The following is a 17,540-nucleotide window of genomic DNA, read 5'->3' on the forward strand; positions in this document are numbered from 1 at the left end:
ATGTTGTGGGACTACTGCTGCAGGTGCTTCGGGACAACGCTGATCAAACGCCATCATGGATCCACGCTGGTCAAGACCGGTCTCACCAACACCTGGGTGAGGAGAGGAGGGTGGAGGGCGGAGGGTGGAGGATGGAGGGTGTAGACCAGCCTCCCTGACACCTGGGTGAGGAGGGCGGAGGGTGGAGGGTGTAGTGTAGAGTGTAAAGTGTGTAGGGTGTAGTGTGGAGTGTATTGTGGAGTGTGTGCAGACTATACTACACACTACACACTATACCCTATATACTACTATATAGTGTGTAGTGTATAGTGTGTAGTCTATAGTGTGTAGTGTAGTGTAGTGTATTAGTGTGTAGTATGTAGTATAGTGTGTAGTGTATAGTGTATCGTGTATAGTGTGTAGTGTGTAGTATAGTGTGTAGTGTATAGTGTATCGTGTGTAGTGTGTAGTGTGTAGTCTATAGTGTGTAGTGTATAGTGTTAGTGTATCGTGTGTAGTGTGTAGTGTGTAGTCTATAGTGTGTAGTGTATAGTGTGTAGTGTGTCTATAGTGTGTAGTGTGTAGTGTATAGTATGTAGTGTATAGCGTATCGTGTATAGTGTGTAGTGTGTAGTGTGTAGTATAATGTAGTGTATCATGTGTAGTGTGTAGTCTATAGTGTGTAGTGTATAGTGTTAGTGTATTGTGTACACTACACACTATACACTACACACTATAGACTACACACTGCACACAATACACTATACACTATACACTACACACTATACTACACACTACACACTACACACTATACACGATACACTATACACTATACACTATACACTACACACTATACTACATACTACACACTATACACTATACACTACACACTAATACACTACACACTATACTACACACTACACTACACACAATACACTACACACTACACACTATATAGTAGTATATAGGGTATAGTGTGTAGTGTGTAGTCTATAGTGTGTAGTGTATAGTGTATAGTGTATAGTGTGTAGTGTGTAGTGTATTAGTGTGTAGTGTATAGTGTGTAGTGTATAGTGTGTAGTGTATTAGTGTGTAGTGTATAGTGTGTAGTGTATAGTGTATAGTGTTAGTGTATAGTGTGTAGTGTATAGTGTGTAGTCTATACTGTGTAGTGTATAGTGTGTAGTGTGTAGTGTATAGTATGTAGTGTATCGTGTGTAGTGTGTAGTCTATAGTGTGTAGTGTATTAGTGTGTAGTGTATAGTGTATTGTGTGTAGTGTGTAGTGTGTAGTGTATAGTGTGCAGTGTAGTGTGTAGTGTATAGTGTGTAGTGTATTAGTGTGTAGTGTTTAGTGTGTAGTGTGTAGTGTGTGCGTATCGTGTATAGTGTAAAGTGTGTAGTGTATTAGTGAGTAGTGTATAGTGTGTAGTGTGTAGTGTATAGTGTATAGTGTATAGCGTATCGTGTGTAGTGTATAGTGTGTAGCGTATCGTGTATAGTGTATAGTGTGTAGTGTATTAGTGAATAGTGTATAGTGTGTTGTGTGTAGTATAGTGTGTAGTGTGTAGTGTATAGTCTATAGTGTATAGCGTATCGTGTGTAGTGTGTAGTGTGTAGTGTGTAGTGTGTAGTATAGTGTGTGGGGTGTAGGGTGGATGCTGTAGCAGGTGAGAGGTTAGGTTGGGGGAGGTTCCTGTGTTGTTTACCTGACTGTGTCGCAGCCCCGAGCCTGAGGCAGGTGAAGCTGTGTGGCTGCTGTCTGCTTGTCTGAGAACAGCTGAGGGTCAATGTAGAGGATCAGTTTATAGTTCTGGAGGTAAAAAAAAATATTCAGGCGTTTTCACAGACCCACAAACTCCCTCTGGCTGGAAAATCTGTTGTTTTTGAAAACAATAAATGAGAATAAAATAATGAGATACCGTAGGGGATTTCCTTAGGGGGTTAGTCTGTAATCTGTTTGACTACAGAACATAGAAAATGTCACATATATGACACGCTCTGATGAAAGGGGTAACAAATCGGCAGCCGATATAATGTTCAAGACTTTTCTTTTTTACCAAAAAATTTACATACATTTCAGCGTTGTTGGAAATCAACGACACACTCGCTAGTCAACGTAGTCTAACGTAGTGTTATAGTTACTGTAACTAGGTAGCAGTGGGGATTACTCACTGAATCCATTGCATTGCAGTATTTTGGCTAGTAGTTTGTGTTGTGATTTTCAACAACGTTGAAACGTATTTCCGTGTTTCAAAATAGAGGTCAGAACATTTTGATTGGTTTCCATCTTGTTCCCCCTTTCACCAGACCATGTCACATATGTACAGGATGTGGTGCTGGTGATGATGAATATGAATATGAGGTTGAACAAATTGTGCCCCTTTAAACTATTCAACCGAGCTCAATTTGTTTAATTTAATTATGTTGCTGAGTTTAGTTTGTGTTTTGTATTTTCGGCTAAATCGAAATGGCTTGTCCCTATGGCAACAACAATGAGGCTGAGTGACTATGATATTATGGGTGTTACATTATATCATTGGTTGTGTATCAAGATGAATGGTTGTGTATGGATGACTGAACATGTTGCAACTTATATTGTATTCTGTCATGACATGATATACCTGTTATGTCCTCTTATGTCATGTTATAACCCCTCCCCCAGGTGGTCCTTCAGAACCTGTTGATGTGTATGGTGTCCTTCTACTCCCTCTATTACATCGTGGTCAGCCTCTGCATCGGCGTTCTAAGGTGAGAACATTCTAGAACCTCCTCTATCAACACTGTCTAGACCTACTGGATCAACACTCTAGAACCTACTGTATCAACACTCTAGAACCCACTGTATCAACACTCTAGAACCCACTGTATCAACACTCTAGAACCCACTGTATCAACACTCTAGAACCCTCTGTATCAACACTCTAGAACCCACTGTATCAACACTATAGAACCTACGGTATGAACACTCTAGAACCCACTGTATCAACACTCTAGAACCTACTGTATGAACACCCTAGAACCAACTGGATCAACACTCTAGAACCTACTGTATGAACACTCTAGAACCTACTGTATGAACACCCTAGAACCTACTGTATCAACACTCTAGAACCTACTGTATCAACACTCTAGAACCCACTGTATCAACACTCTAGAACCTACTGTATGAACACCCTAGAACCAACTGGATTAACACTCTAGAACCTACTGTATGAACACTCTAGAACCTACTGTATGAACACCCTAGAACATACTGTATCAACACTCTAGAACCTACTGTATGAACACTCTAGAACCTACTGTATCAACACTTTAGAACCTTTCTGTTTCCCCAAAGCTCAGTAGCTTCAGTAGCACTGTACTTAATTTTGAGAAAGTAACAACAATCTTTTGTGTGTTAAAGATCTAAATAGGTAAAATATAGGAGTTTGCTGGTCTACGACAGGAGTGGGTCTGGATTTTCAAAAGAGATAAAAGTGTCAGTTACGCTACGAAGCTTACGGAAACTGACCCCGAAGCATACTTTATTTTTTGTTTATTTAAAAGATAGATTTGTTTATATATATATATATATTGCTGAATGTTTTCAACAGTATTCAAATCAAGGACTTCCTTCCTCTCATACAGCCTCATTCAGACAGCGCTGTGGTGAATGATGACTTCCTGTCTGGCTGGTGATCACAGCCTCACAGTCCACAGGCCCAGTCTAAACACTCCCTCTGTTGAAGAATTCGCTGATCTGACACGACTTGGATGGGTGAAAGAAATGCAGTAGAAAGCTTGTTTTAACCAATCCAATCACATTAGATTAGTGATTAGATTAGTGAGGGAGCAATGGAGGGTGTATTCTGAGAGTGTACACACAGGGCCCAGGGGCCCATTCCACTAAGGTCGATTATCTTCTAAGCCTCGATAAAGTTCTAATCGGCGATAATGTTAGCTTGCGTTCGGTTCCATCAATGTGGCTCAAATAATTCGCTGCTTGGTTGAGCTCCTTCTGAGTCAGATATAATTAGCCTGGTCGCGACCAGGCTAAAACACTGGCTATAGTAAGACGTGCGTCAAAAAAGGCTCACAGGCGGAAACTAAACCCCGAACGACAGTTCCTCATGTGTCTTTTAGGAAATATTAGTTCCCACTTCACACGAGATAGATAGATTAGATAGTTTGACTGTGTGATAGATAGATAATTTGATATTTTGAAAGTGTGATTGATCGATAGATAGTTTGATTGTGTGATAGATAACTTGATATTTTGAAAGTGTGATAGATAGATCGATAGATCAATAAAGAAAAGAGTGTAAAAAAAATAAATAAGGAAATTGTTTCAACTTGCATTGCTGTCATCACAGCGGTCCGGTTGGTGCAGTGGTTAAGGCAGCCAGCTAGACTTCCAAAGGTTGCATGTTCGAAACTTGAATAAGTGATAAAAAATAAAAAAATAAAAACATTTAACCGAAGATTTCATGCAAAGGCTTCAAACACCATTGTAATCGTGTCAGTTCTTGTAAATTAGCCTGCACCATAATTTTATAGCCTACATACTTTTTTAGATGAGATTTTAGATTAGATTCAGACAACGAAATGCAGTAAAAAGTGCGTCTGAAGAGGGATTTGAACCACCGATATAAAATGACGAATAAATCCTATGGCAGCGGTCGATACCAATAGGCCATTGTGGCGATATGACGGCTGGTAGCCTGCTGCGTATATCACCACAGTAGTAAATATTCATTTATTAAAATATGAACATATAACAATAACTGGGGCTAGTATGACCTACGCATTTAATCGGTCAGCAATTTCTTGCCAAACCGTCTTCAAACCGTCTTCATAAAAATCAATAATTCGGAATGCTGCGCAAATGTAGGACCCCTGCAGATTGGAGTATCTTCATTTCGACAGATCGACTCTTCGGGGCTCTTTATGTCTGCGTGCACGCGCCCATATCGAGGATTTCTAAGCCGGCGTTCTGTGAACACTGATGACACAAGCCTGATCCTCGTTCGAGGAATCACCTGAGGCTTGAATTCCAATCCCGAGTTGCCTGATCGCCTGATTTATTTCAATCGCCGCTATACTGATCCACCTTTAGTGGAATGGCCCCCTGGTGTCTGAATGGGAAACTACAGTTGGTCTCTGTTAAGGTCAAATGTTATGTACAGCAGTTAGATCGTTGTTAGGATCTTGAAAGATCGGGGGCTTAGCTCAGCTTACGTTCCGTCGAGGGGGGTGTGTGTGTGTGTGTGTGTGTGTGCGTGTGTGTGTGTGTGTGTGTGTGTGTTTGTGTGTGTATGTGCGTATTGCGTATGCAAATGAAGCATGATGCGTATCGAAGTGCCGCTTTATATTTGACCGTTTCATCGATGCAATTTTATCATTGCATATTAGACATACCGCAGATCCTGCGATCTCCACAAATGCAAATTCCTCTGTCCACGCAGCCTGGAATGCACGGTAATCATCGACTTTTTTTCTTTTTGCCATCTTTCTCGTTACAAGGGTTGAAGCGTATAAGCTAGTTCACTATCTGATCAAATTGTTTTTTATTTATTCACCTTTACAACGACCTCTGACACGAGACATTGGTTCCCGACCCGACCCACGGGTCATGGGTCATGGGTCCCGTGAAGAGTCCCGTGAAATTTAACTTCAAAACAAATTTCTGTTTACTTTAAAATGACACAGCATTATTACGCAATATCACAAGTATTTTAAAATCAGTTCCAAACTGTTTTTTTTTTCCAACTTTTTTTTTTTTTTTTTTTTTTTTTTCTCCAACTTTTCAACCCAATTGTCTGGGAGCCATATGCCGTCACCGGAAGAGCCATATATGGCTCGCGAGCCATAGGTTCCCGACCGCTGTGGTAGAGGGTAGATGGTAGATGGTGATGTCGTAGATGGTAGATGGTGATGTCGTAGATGGTGGATGGTGATGTGGTAGATGGTAGATGGTGATGTGGTAGATGGTAGATGGTAGATGGTAGATGGTGATGTGGTAGATGGTAGATGGTAGATGGTAGATGGTGATGTGGTAGATGGTAGATGGTGATGTGGTAAATGGTAGATGGTCAGTGGTGTGCCGTCAGGGCCAGCAAGGCCTTCTCTGCTGGCCTAAACATCATCAGAATATACATTTTATTTTAATATATTTTTTCCACAAATATGTATTAATGATTCCCCATAGTCTATTCTCTTCATTTCATAGCTTTCCTCTTGGTTGCACTGCTTCCAGTCTCCGATTGAGATTTGGAGGGCTGGCCTTTATGTTAGAGCTTTTATCCAATCAAAATGTGTTGCTAGGGGGCTCCAAAATCTGCCCAGCCTGCACGTTAAACGGTGCCGCGGATTCGAAAACCTGTGGCGTACCTAGTAAACCTACGTAGATGCGAGCAAAAGCAACAACGGCGCCTGCTGTAAGGCTCAATGATGTCAGCACCAAGCACGTCTTTTGATTGGATACGCACTATTGATACGCACTATTGATACGCACTATTGATATTCACTATTGAGATGCGTATATGCCGGTAGATGTGAAACTTTTGAAAGTGCGCAGGGAAACGGAGCATCACAACGAAAGCTTTCGTTGACTGATCGATAACACTGATCGATTGTGTCCTGTTTTTGGGTAAACAATAACTTTCATTTAGGGGACACGATAAAAGCGCAGAGTCCACAAACAGAGAAAACTACGTTGAGCTTCTTTCTTTTCTGGCTGAAAACAACCCAGATTTACATTACCACCTGTCCACAAACAAAGTGTTTACTGGGACGTCAGGCAAAATACAAAACGACCAGATTTTTGCTATTGCTGAAGTGATGTGAGAAGAGATCAAAATGGAGATTAAAAAGGCACCCTTTGTCGCTATTATGGTGGACGAGACGACAGACAAGGGTAACGTAGCGATCTTAAAGATGTTAGTTTAACACTCTTCATTGTAAATGCGGATTTATTGATTAAAAATGCTTCGGAAATATTAATATAACTCTGTTGTACTTGTCTGACTATGTTAAGGTGATGCAACGCCCGGTTATACTGTGTTTCTGTCTAGTTTCTAGAGCCATGGCGTCATAACGATGGTATTAAGAGGTAGAATAATTCAGGTAGGAATGTGTCGGACATCACTGAAGGCCTAGGTGTGAAATGCACCGCCCGCCACTGTAGATGGTAGATGGTAGATGGTGATGTGGTAGATGGTAGATGGTAGATGGTGATGTGGTAGATGGTAGATGGTAGATGGTGATGTGGTAGATGGTAGATGGTAAATGGTAGATGGTAGATGGTAGATGGTAGATGCCTCCAAAAACACCTCTGACTGGCAATCCTTCAGGGAGCTAAGGAACAAATGCACCCAGTCAATCAGGAAAACAAAAGCAGATTTTTACAAACATCAATTCTCGACATGCGGATCCGACCCCAAACACTTTTGGAAGACTGTCAAAACCATGGAAAATAAAAACACATCCTCTCAACTACCCACGGCAATCAAATCTGAGGACATTGTCATCTCAGATAAAGCCTCCATGGTGGACTGTTTTAACAAGCACTTTGTTAGGGCTGGTCATGCTTTTGCAACTGCTACACCCACTGTCAACCATGCTGCCTCAACCCCTAGCACTGGTCCCCCCCCAAGCACTCCGTGCTTCTCCTTCCAGCCAGTAGAGGAGAGTGAGGTGCTTAGGGAGTTGCTTAAACTGGACCCTTATAAATCAGCTGGACTGGATGATCTGGACCCTTTCTATTTGAAATTAGCAGCTCACATTGTCTCAGCCCCCATCACCTGTCTGTTCAACCTCTCCCTGCAAACCTCAGAATTCCCCATGGACTGGAAATCTTCAAGGGAGGTGACAAGTTAGACCTAAACTGTTACAGGCCTATATCCATCCTACCCTGCCTCTCCAAAGTCTTAGAGAAACTGGTCAACAATCAGCTCACCCACCATCTGGAGTCCTATAGTATCTTGAGCACTACGCAATCCGGCTTTAGATCTGGCTACGGTTGTGTCTCTGCAACACTTAGGGCCAGTTTCACAGACAAGGCTTAAGCCTAATCCTGGACTAAAAAGCATCTTCAATGGAGATTTTACATTGAAAGTGTGATTTATTCCAGGACTAGGCTTAAGCCTTGTCTGTGAAACCGGCCCTTAAAGTGCTAAACGACATCATATGCGCCTTTGACTCCAAGCACTGTGTAGCTGTATTTATTGACCTGGCTAAGGCCTTTGACTCCGTGGACCACTGCATCCTGCTTGACAGACTCAAGGATGTTGGACTCGCAGAGGAATGCCTGGCATGGTTTAACAACTACTTCTCTGGTCGTGTGCAGTCTGTGAGAGCTGAAGGCCTGCTGTCTGACCCAATGTCCCTGTCCATGGGTGTCCCCCAGGGCTCCATTCTGGGTCCAACACTATTTAATATTTTTATCAATAACATTGCTCACGCGGCTGGAAACTCTTACATCCATCTGTACGCTGACGACACCATTCTTTACACGTCTGGCCCCTCTCTGAACACCGCCCTGACCGATCTCCAACACAGCTTTAATAGCATCCAATATGCCTTCTCCAACCTCCATCTTCTCCTAAACACAGATAAAACTAAATGCATGATCTTCAATCGGACCCTACCCCAAGCCTCCTGTCCCCCAAAAATCACCTCACTGGATGGGTCAGTACTAGAATTTGTCAACACATACAAATATCTAGGTATCTGGCCTGATAGTTTACTCTCCTTCCAAACCCACATCAATAACCTACTCACTAAAGTCAGAACAAGAATTGGTTTCCTGTACCGCAACAAAGCCTCCTTCACCCACTCTGCAAAACACACTCTGGTAAAAATTACCATCCTGCCAATTCTGTACTATGGAGATATCATTTACAGGTTTGCCCCCAAAAACCTTCTCAATAAACTGGACGTCATCCATCACACTGCCATCCGCTTTGTCACCGGTGCCCCTTTCAATACACATCACTGCGACCTGTACTCCCAAGTCAACTGGCCATCACTCCACACCAGGCGACTGACCCACTGGTATCAGTTCATCTATAAAGCCATCATCGGCAAATCCCCCCCCTACCTCTGCTTACTACTGAACTTCTCATCCAGCACACGCAATCTCCGCTCCAACAAATACATCACTCTGGTCCCCCCCAAAGTCCGCACCTTCTTTGGCCGTCATTCTTTTCAGTTTGCTGCCCCCACTGACTGGAATGCGTTGCAGTTGTCACTAAAACTCACCACTTTTATAGCATTACCCACTTTTAAACACTCACTTTTAGATGTTGTCTCGGATCACTGCACTTGCTTTTAAGATAACTTCCCCTTGCTGTAATGTATAGATATTTTTGATACTTGTGTATTGCCCTCATGTTTTATATTGTATATATCGTATTTTGTATCGTATATACTCTGTTGTGTTCTGTGTACAGACTTGCCTCTGTTCTGCCAATTGGCCAGATCGTCGTTGTAAATGAGAATTGGTTCTCAACTGACCTATCTGGTTAAATAAAGGTTAAATGCAGTAGATGGTAGATGGTGATGTGGTAGATGGTAGATGGTGATGTGGTAGATGGTAGATGGTAGATGGTGATGTGGTAGATGGTAGATGGTGATGTGGTAGATGGTAGATGGTAGATGGTGATGTGGTAGATGGTAGATGGTAGATGGTAGATGGTGATGTGGTAGATGGTAGATGGTGATGTGGTAGATGGTGATGTGGTAGATGGTAGATGGTGATGTGGTAGATGGTAGATGGTAGATGGTGATGCAGTAGAAGTTGGGGGGTTTTCTCCAGGAAAAAAGGTCTGCATTTTTTACATTTTTTACATCCAAAAGAATCCCTTAATGGAAAAATAATCTATCTCATATTATTCATAATTGTGTTTGCAACAATGAATTCAAGTGATACAGCAAATAAAGTGGATGGAAATGTGTTTATTTGGTTTTACTACAGAGCATTAAGTTTAGTGCAAATCCAGCACATGCAATGCAGTTTCTGCACCATCTCTCGTGTGAAGAATAGTGGAGCTGCTATTATTATGGGTATATTTGTCACTGGCAGGACTGAGGAGTTTGTCAGGATCAAGAGAAAATGCTCAAATGTGCCGAGTTGGTAGTGACATCTTAATCTACACAGTGTGTAATTGATTCCTATGCAAATCAGAGACCCTATAAAAACAAAGATATTCATTCCAAAATGACATGAACATGTAAGATGGACTCAATTCAACTTATTGAGTCATTTGTTGATGACATTTCTGCATTTTAGCACATTTTAAGAGTGTCATAGCAAAGGGTCTGAATACTTATGTACATGGGGTATTCTATATTTTTCAGACATTTTAATAAATTGACTGAAATTTCAAAAAACTTGTTTTCACTTTGTCATTCTGGAGTATTGTGTGTGGATTTATGGCAAATTCTTTTAATTTAATCAATTTTAAAGTGAGTATATAACACAACAAAATGTGGAAAAAGTGAAGGGGTCTGAATACTTTCCGAATGCACTGTACTGATTCAACTTTATAATCTAATCTAATAAGCATGTATATTTATATATTCCTGTCCTGTTCCTTGTGTTCCCAGGGTCCATGAGGTGGACAGCCTGTTAGCTCCTTTTGACTACACAACACAACCGTCATGGCAGAACCCCAAATACCTCGGTGAGACCCTCCTCACGCACACACACACACACACACACACACACACACACTCTGACCCCACCATCTACCCTGTCCTGTATTTGTATTAGTGTAGATCAAGCTACAGCTGTGTGTTAGTTTCAGAGCTCCTGGTCTTTCAGTAGTTTAGATGAGGACATTGTCAGGGTTTGTAACAGACGACTTTGCTGTGTGTGTGTGTGTGTGTGTGTGTGTGTGTGTGTGTTTGTAACAGACGACTTTGCTGTGTGTGTGTGTGTGGTGTGTGTGTGTGTGTGTTTGTAACAGACGACTTTGCTGTGTATTTGTGTGAACTGGCCTGTTGTCATCATAGTTTGACTACAGTAAATTGTGAGATTTCATGTTAGTTATCATATTGGCTATGTCTGTGTGTGTGTGTGTGTGTGTGTGTGTGTGTGTGTGTGAGTGTGTGTACGTGTGTGTGTACGTGTGTGTGTGTGTGTGTGTGTGTGTGTGTGTGTGTGTGTGTGTGTGAGTGTGTGTGTGTGTGTGAGTGTGTGTGTGTGTGTGTGTGTGTGCGTGGGGTAATGTGCGTGTGTGTGTTCATACATATGTACACGTGTGCGTTCATACATATGCACACGTGTGCGTTCATACATACGTGTGTGTGTGTGTATGTGTGCACGTGCATGTGTTTATATGCATGTGTGTGTGTTTGTGTGTGTGTGTATTCATATGTATGTGCACGTGTGTTCATACACACGTGTGTGTGTGTGTGTGTGTGTGTGTGTGTGTGTGTGTGTGTGTGTGTGTGTGTGTGTGTGTGTGCAGTGAGTGTGATCTCCATGGAGGTGACCTACCTGCTAGGAGGGCTGGTGTTTGCCTGGATCGTGGAGGAGTGGGTCTGGGACTACGCCATCACCATCACACTGCTGCATGTAGGCCTGACCGTGGCAGGTGAGCACACACACACACACACACCCACACACACACACACACACACACACACACACACACACACACACACTCCTACACACACACACTCCTACATGTAGGTCTGACCGTGGCAGGTGAGCACACACACACACACACACACACACACACTCCTACACACACACACTCCTACACACACATACTCCTACATGTAGATCTGACCGTGGCAGGTGAGCACACACACACACACACACACACACACACACACACACACACACACACACACACACACTCCTACACACACACACTCCTACATGTAGGCCTGACCGTGGCATGTGAGCGCGCACACACACACATGCATGCACGCACGCATGTGTGTGTGTGTGTGTGTGTGTGTGTGTGTGTGTGTGTCAGGTTCCATGCTGTAGTGTGCAACTCTCTGTTGTGTAACCTCCATTAGTGCTGCTAGCAGACATGCTGCCGCCCCCTTATTACTGCAGTCTTATTGACGTCTGTCTGTCTGATTTACTTTGAGTGTGTAAGAGTTAGGTTATGGGTTAGGCATTAACTATGAGTGTGTAAGGGTTAGGTATTAACTATGAGTGTGTAAGGGTTCAGAATCAGAATCAGAATCAGAAGACTTTATTGCCATGACATGTAAACATGTTAGGAATTTGGTTTGGGACAGTGAAGCGCGGTTTACAGCAGGACAGGTGCAAGACAGGACAAGACAGTGCAAACCAACATCATAGTGCAAGAGTCATAATTAATATAAACATAAAGTGCAGAGATCAAGTGTTCAAGTGTTCAGGTGTTAACTATATGTGTGTGTAAGGGTTAGGTATTAACTATGAGTGTGTAAGGGTTAGGTATTAACTATGAGTGTGTAAGGGTTAGGTTTAGGGTTAGGTATTAACTATGAGTGTGTAAGGGTTAGGTTTAGGGTTAGGTATTAACTATGAGTGTGTAAGGGTTAGGTATTAACTATGAGTGTGTAAGGGTTAGGTATTAACTATGAGTGTGTAAGGGTTAGGTTTAGGGTTAGGTATTAACTATGAGTGTGTAAGGGTTAGGTTTAGGGTTAGGTATTAACTATGAGTGTATAAGGGTTAGGTTTAGGGTTAGGTATTAACTATGAGTGTGTAAGGGTTAGGTTTAGGGTTAGGCATTAACTATGAGGGGTTTGGTTAGGGCAGTTGTCATGGGATCAGCTAACATAAACATTAACATTAGCAACAAGAATAAGCAAACAAAAACAGGTTTAGAGTTAGAGTTAGGGTCAGAGTTAGGGTTAGGGTCAGAGTTAGAGATAGGACCGATCCCAATTCACCCCTACGGCTTCGTTTCCACCCCTACGGCTCCGTTTTGCGTGGGTAGGGGTGTTTCGGGTAGGGGTGTTTAGGGTAGGGCTGTCCCAATTAATTTTTCATTGAGGGCTAGGGGGAAGGGGGAGGGCTATCCACGGCTCCGTTTGGAGATTTGTCATGACCAGACTACGTTCAGAGCCATAACCCTCGCTCCCAGGATGCATTGCGAATCATCTACATACATCTGATTTCGCTCTAGGCAATGCGGAAGACAAGTACAAATGTAATTTACTTTTTTTGTAATTACTTATTAATAACGATTAGAATTCTGATAACCATCTCATTATCTTAGTTTAATGTCATTTCAATGCATTTGTAGACCTTTTCTTTATAACAAGCATAACAAAATAAATTGCTATTATGCCGATGTGCTGTGTCTAACGTTATAGGCTGAATTGTGTATGACAGTCGCGCATATTTACATATTTCCATGTCTGATGGCATATGACACCTACTAATGTCATTTCATGCATTATAGACCTTTTCTTTACAACAAGCATAACAACAACAACAACAACAACAACAAAATCGCTATTATGCCGAGGTGCTGTGCCTATGCTTAACATAGACCGTTCCACAGTCCAGCGCTCTCAGGTTTAGCAGTAGAGGACAATAATAGCACTATTACCTGGGCACTTCCATTAGACTACCATAGCAAGACACCGAAGCACTCGTATCTGCGCGTTTGTCACAGGGTGACAGTCACCCTGTTCCTTTGCATCAAACGCGGAGATTATATGAGCGTCCCGACGTCAGTCCAATGGAAGCGTCAAGCACAGCCTTCCCATAGGAATACAGCGGAGCGCGATTCACATTTACCCTCCAGAACAATATAAACAATCCTGTTTATTTAGAAATAAATTATTACCTGTGGCGTTTGACAGCGGATGATGGTAGACATATTTAATGTAAAGATATCTATCTAACGTTAGGCTGATTTGTGCATGATAGGTGCACATTTTGACCTATACCTTCCATGTCACATTTATCCCCCTTGATGGTATATGACGATATAGCTGTATAGCGGCACTTATTAAACCAAAACAACTGTTATCTATCTAACATTACATATTTGAAGGCTAATTAGTGCATGATAGTCATGCATTTTTACATGTCTATTTCCCCCCTGTAAATTGCATATGACGCCCGAAATGTAACTAAAGTTCAGCCGCGAAGTTGTTGCGCTGTTGTCCTATATCAGTGTAGACTGGCAGGATAGGAGCACAGGATAGCCTACAGACCACCGTTATTTTATTTATTTATTTTTTTCCAGATTTTATCCCTTTTTCACCCAATTTGGTAGCCAATTTAACCCTATTTAAAACTTAGCATCCAATTATCCCCTGCCTATTGCATTGGATCCGCCGCCCGACCCCGTGGCCGGCAGTCCCAGAGGAGGGCGCCAGGCAGACTAGGCTGACTGGCTCCTCGAGCCCAGTACCGTTATTCCGGCACCCCAGGGGGCGGTGTTGCGCGACGGATCCTAGTCCAGAAATACTCCTATACCCCCCCTCGGAAGCGGCCGGCCAATATGCCGCTTCCCGTGTGCCTCGGCCATTATCTGGATCTGGCGAGCCGGGATACGAACCCCGGCCCCGGTGGGCAGCATGCACTAGCGGCCAGTGCGTAGACCGCTACACCACCGCGGGGCAGACCACCGTTAATCTGTCGGTCTGACAGTCTGATGTAGTGGTGGTCTAGTGGATAGTGAGTTGGACTTGGGATCGGAAGGTTGTGAGTTCAAATCCCGCCTGAAGCCACACCACTACTAGTGTGCCCTTGGGTAAGGCACTTAGCCCTCAGTTACTCCAGGGGGAATGTCCCTGTAATTCGTAATTGTAAGTCGCTTTGGATAAAAGCGTCTGCTAAATGGCAAAATTATTAATTAATTTAATTATGTTGAAGCATCGTTCTTTTTAATTTGATGACTTGTTTGATTGATTGATAGCGTAAAACTTAAGTTGTGAATGAATCTTGAGCGTCAATGCTTCTCTATGACATTACTGATGACCTATCAGGGTCTTGAAGGGTTGTCCCATTTCATAGGGAAAGATTTCAACCACTACGGCTTGTGGCTCTGTTCAGAGGCCTTGGCTCCAGAGTGAGTGGCACTCCAAAACGAGAGGGTTAGAGTTAGGGTTAGGGTTATGGTTAAGGTTATGAAACAGTGCTGGAAAGGACAACAATAAAAGGTAAATATCTGAGTTAGCACAGTATAGTTAGGATCAGGCCTGTAGTGTGCCCAGCCTGTTAAGGCCAATGCACACCGCGTGCGATTTTGTCGCACGACAACATTCGATTCTCAATTCACACCACCGAAGTGTGTGGGTGTGAATGGAGAATCGAATGTTGTCGTGCGACAATATCGCATCGCACGCCGTGTGCATTGTCTCATTCAAAACAATGGAATCGAATTTGCGGTGCGACAAAATGTAAAAAAAATCAATTTTTGACCAAACATTTAGATAGAACCTTATAATTCTAACGTCACGAGTTCGACTGAGCTCATTGTATTCTTCAAGAATCAATGGCTATACAGTATCATCAATTCAAAAGATGTAACAAAAATGTTATTATACCAATCCCAGATTGCCCCTTTAATGACTCAGGGCCAATCTGTGTGGGCCTGAGGGTAAGACTGGTGATGAACAGGATCGGAACAACAAAAGATGTCCGCCTTTTAATCCTATCAGTGTTAAACCTGTTGACGGGATTCCGATCTGGAGCACTTATGCAATCACCATGACAACACCTCACTGGCCACACTGCTCACCAGGTTCAACAGCAACAGACTGACCACTGACAGACGACAACGTGTAATTGTCTGTTTGTTTACTGTTTTGCATATAATCAAGTTTGATTACTCTTGTCTGTTTTTTCTTTCTTCTCTCTTCCAGTAATGTCTGATTTCCCGTCCACAGAACATTGGTGGATTGCTCTGGGTAAGGTTGCATGCTGGACAACCGTAATCATGAGTTGTCATGTATTATGACTTCTGTTAAAGGGGCAATCTGGGATTCAAACAACAACAACAAAGTGTGTAATTCATTTTCTTATTAATTCAGATTACTTATTATTAATTTAATGAATTAAAAACTTGAATTATGCTTGATTTATTATGCCCTATGTCTTGTGCTGCAATGCAATGTCCGAAGCCTAAGAATTTTACTCTGTTACATTTGTGTAATGGGACGTAACAAATAAACTTGAAACTTTAATTAGTAGTGAGGGGTGGCGCTTACCCCTCTCAAACCCATAGTTGGAGCTATCCAAGAATTTAGCATCCATGAGATCAAAATTATCATTTTTGACTAGGAAAGGCTGGTGTACCAATCCCGTATTGCCTCTTTAGGTGTGATGGAGTGTTAATAACATGACAATGAGACATTCTCCATTCCTACTACAACTGATGCCAGTTGATGATCAGCTCAGGATCATGGACATCCCCATGTACATGTAACATCTAATTTACAGTAGTGGTTTTTATTTACTGTATTTACTTTTTTATTTTATTTTATGTAATGTATGTACTACTGTAGCAATGGAATACCTCTATGTACAACATTGATGCATGTTGCACTATACTTTTGAATTCATGCAAATTATTGTGTCTATTTATTCTACTTATATATATTATACTATAATTATAATTGTCTTTTCATGACATCCAGTTAGGGGAGGGGAGGAGCAGGGGGATAAGGGACGACAACTGATGCTATCAGATACAACTTACATATTATTTACTCATTTCAAAGATGATCTATTCCAAAAATAAATTATTATTATTATTATTATTATTATTATTATTAATAATAATAATAATAATAATAACAACAACAACAATAACAATAATAATAATAATAATAATTATTATTATTATTATAATGTTAATATTAAAAAACTGTAAAATAGACAGCAAGACTGAATCCATTGAAAATAATTATATTTGTGTTTATTTGACACATGTCAAACTTCGGGCTGGCCCAAACTATTTGGAACAATAGTTAACATACAAACTACAGCGGTATAATCACCAACCCAACGGCATAACAACACTTTTCTCTGACAGTAAATTCAAGTTGTGTGAGTTGTGCCAGCTATCAAAAACATTGTACTGAACTAAAAAAGACCCCAACCCTAAGACCATTGTGGAGTCCATCGTTTCAAATCAAATGTTTCAGAAGGCGTCAATTATACGCGAGCCACGGTACTGTCTGATAGGGTCTAGTTTAGTCTGATAGGGTCTACTTTAGGCGCTGCTGTCTCTCCCATCATTATGGCACACATTTCCTTGGCAGCTGGCAGCACTAAGGTTTCCCCAATAGTGTGCAGCTTACCTGCTTTGGCAATGTGTAATGCCACCTGATATGATGCCTCAGTAGCCTTGACATTAGTTTGACTGAAATGTTGATTGAGCCGCTTTTCTCCTAGTAATGCTTTGAGTTTCATTTGGAACAACTCTGGTGGTTTGGATGCTAGCTCGTTGTGCTTAGTTTCTAGATGGCGGCTAAGTTTTACGGGTCTCATGCTGTCATTAGCCAGCACCTCTTTGCAAATGAGACATTGCGGTCGTGGGATGTCGTTTGAACCTATCCAGGTAAATCCTAAATTGATATACGCTTCATTTCCTACATTTT

At 41.9% G+C, this 17,540-nt stretch overlaps 1 protein-coding gene across 1 annotated transcript in view; it reads left to right on the forward strand.

The window, feature by feature from the left end:
• The window catches only part of tmem244 (transmembrane protein 244), a gene marked incomplete at both ends in the record, with an annotated part of 18,855 nt that continues 1,315 nt past the window's right edge, over positions 1-17,540 (forward strand). Inside the window, 5 exons of the mRNA XM_080533292.1 lie at positions 1-96; positions 2,644-2,729; positions 10,569-10,645; positions 11,435-11,560; positions 15,801-15,845. Of these exons, the coding sequence (XP_080389418.1) occupies positions 1-96; positions 2,644-2,729; positions 10,569-10,645; positions 11,435-11,560; positions 15,801-15,845 (430 nt within the window). The remainder of the gene's footprint in view (positions 97-2,643; positions 2,730-10,568; positions 10,646-11,434; positions 11,561-15,800; positions 15,846-17,540) is intronic.

The sequence above is a fragment of the Nansenia antarctica genome (assembly GCF_963989245.1).
Source record: "Nansenia antarctica genome assembly, chromosome: 6".
Lineage (NCBI taxonomy): Eukaryota > Metazoa > Chordata > Actinopteri > Argentiniformes > Microstomatidae > Nansenia > Nansenia antarctica.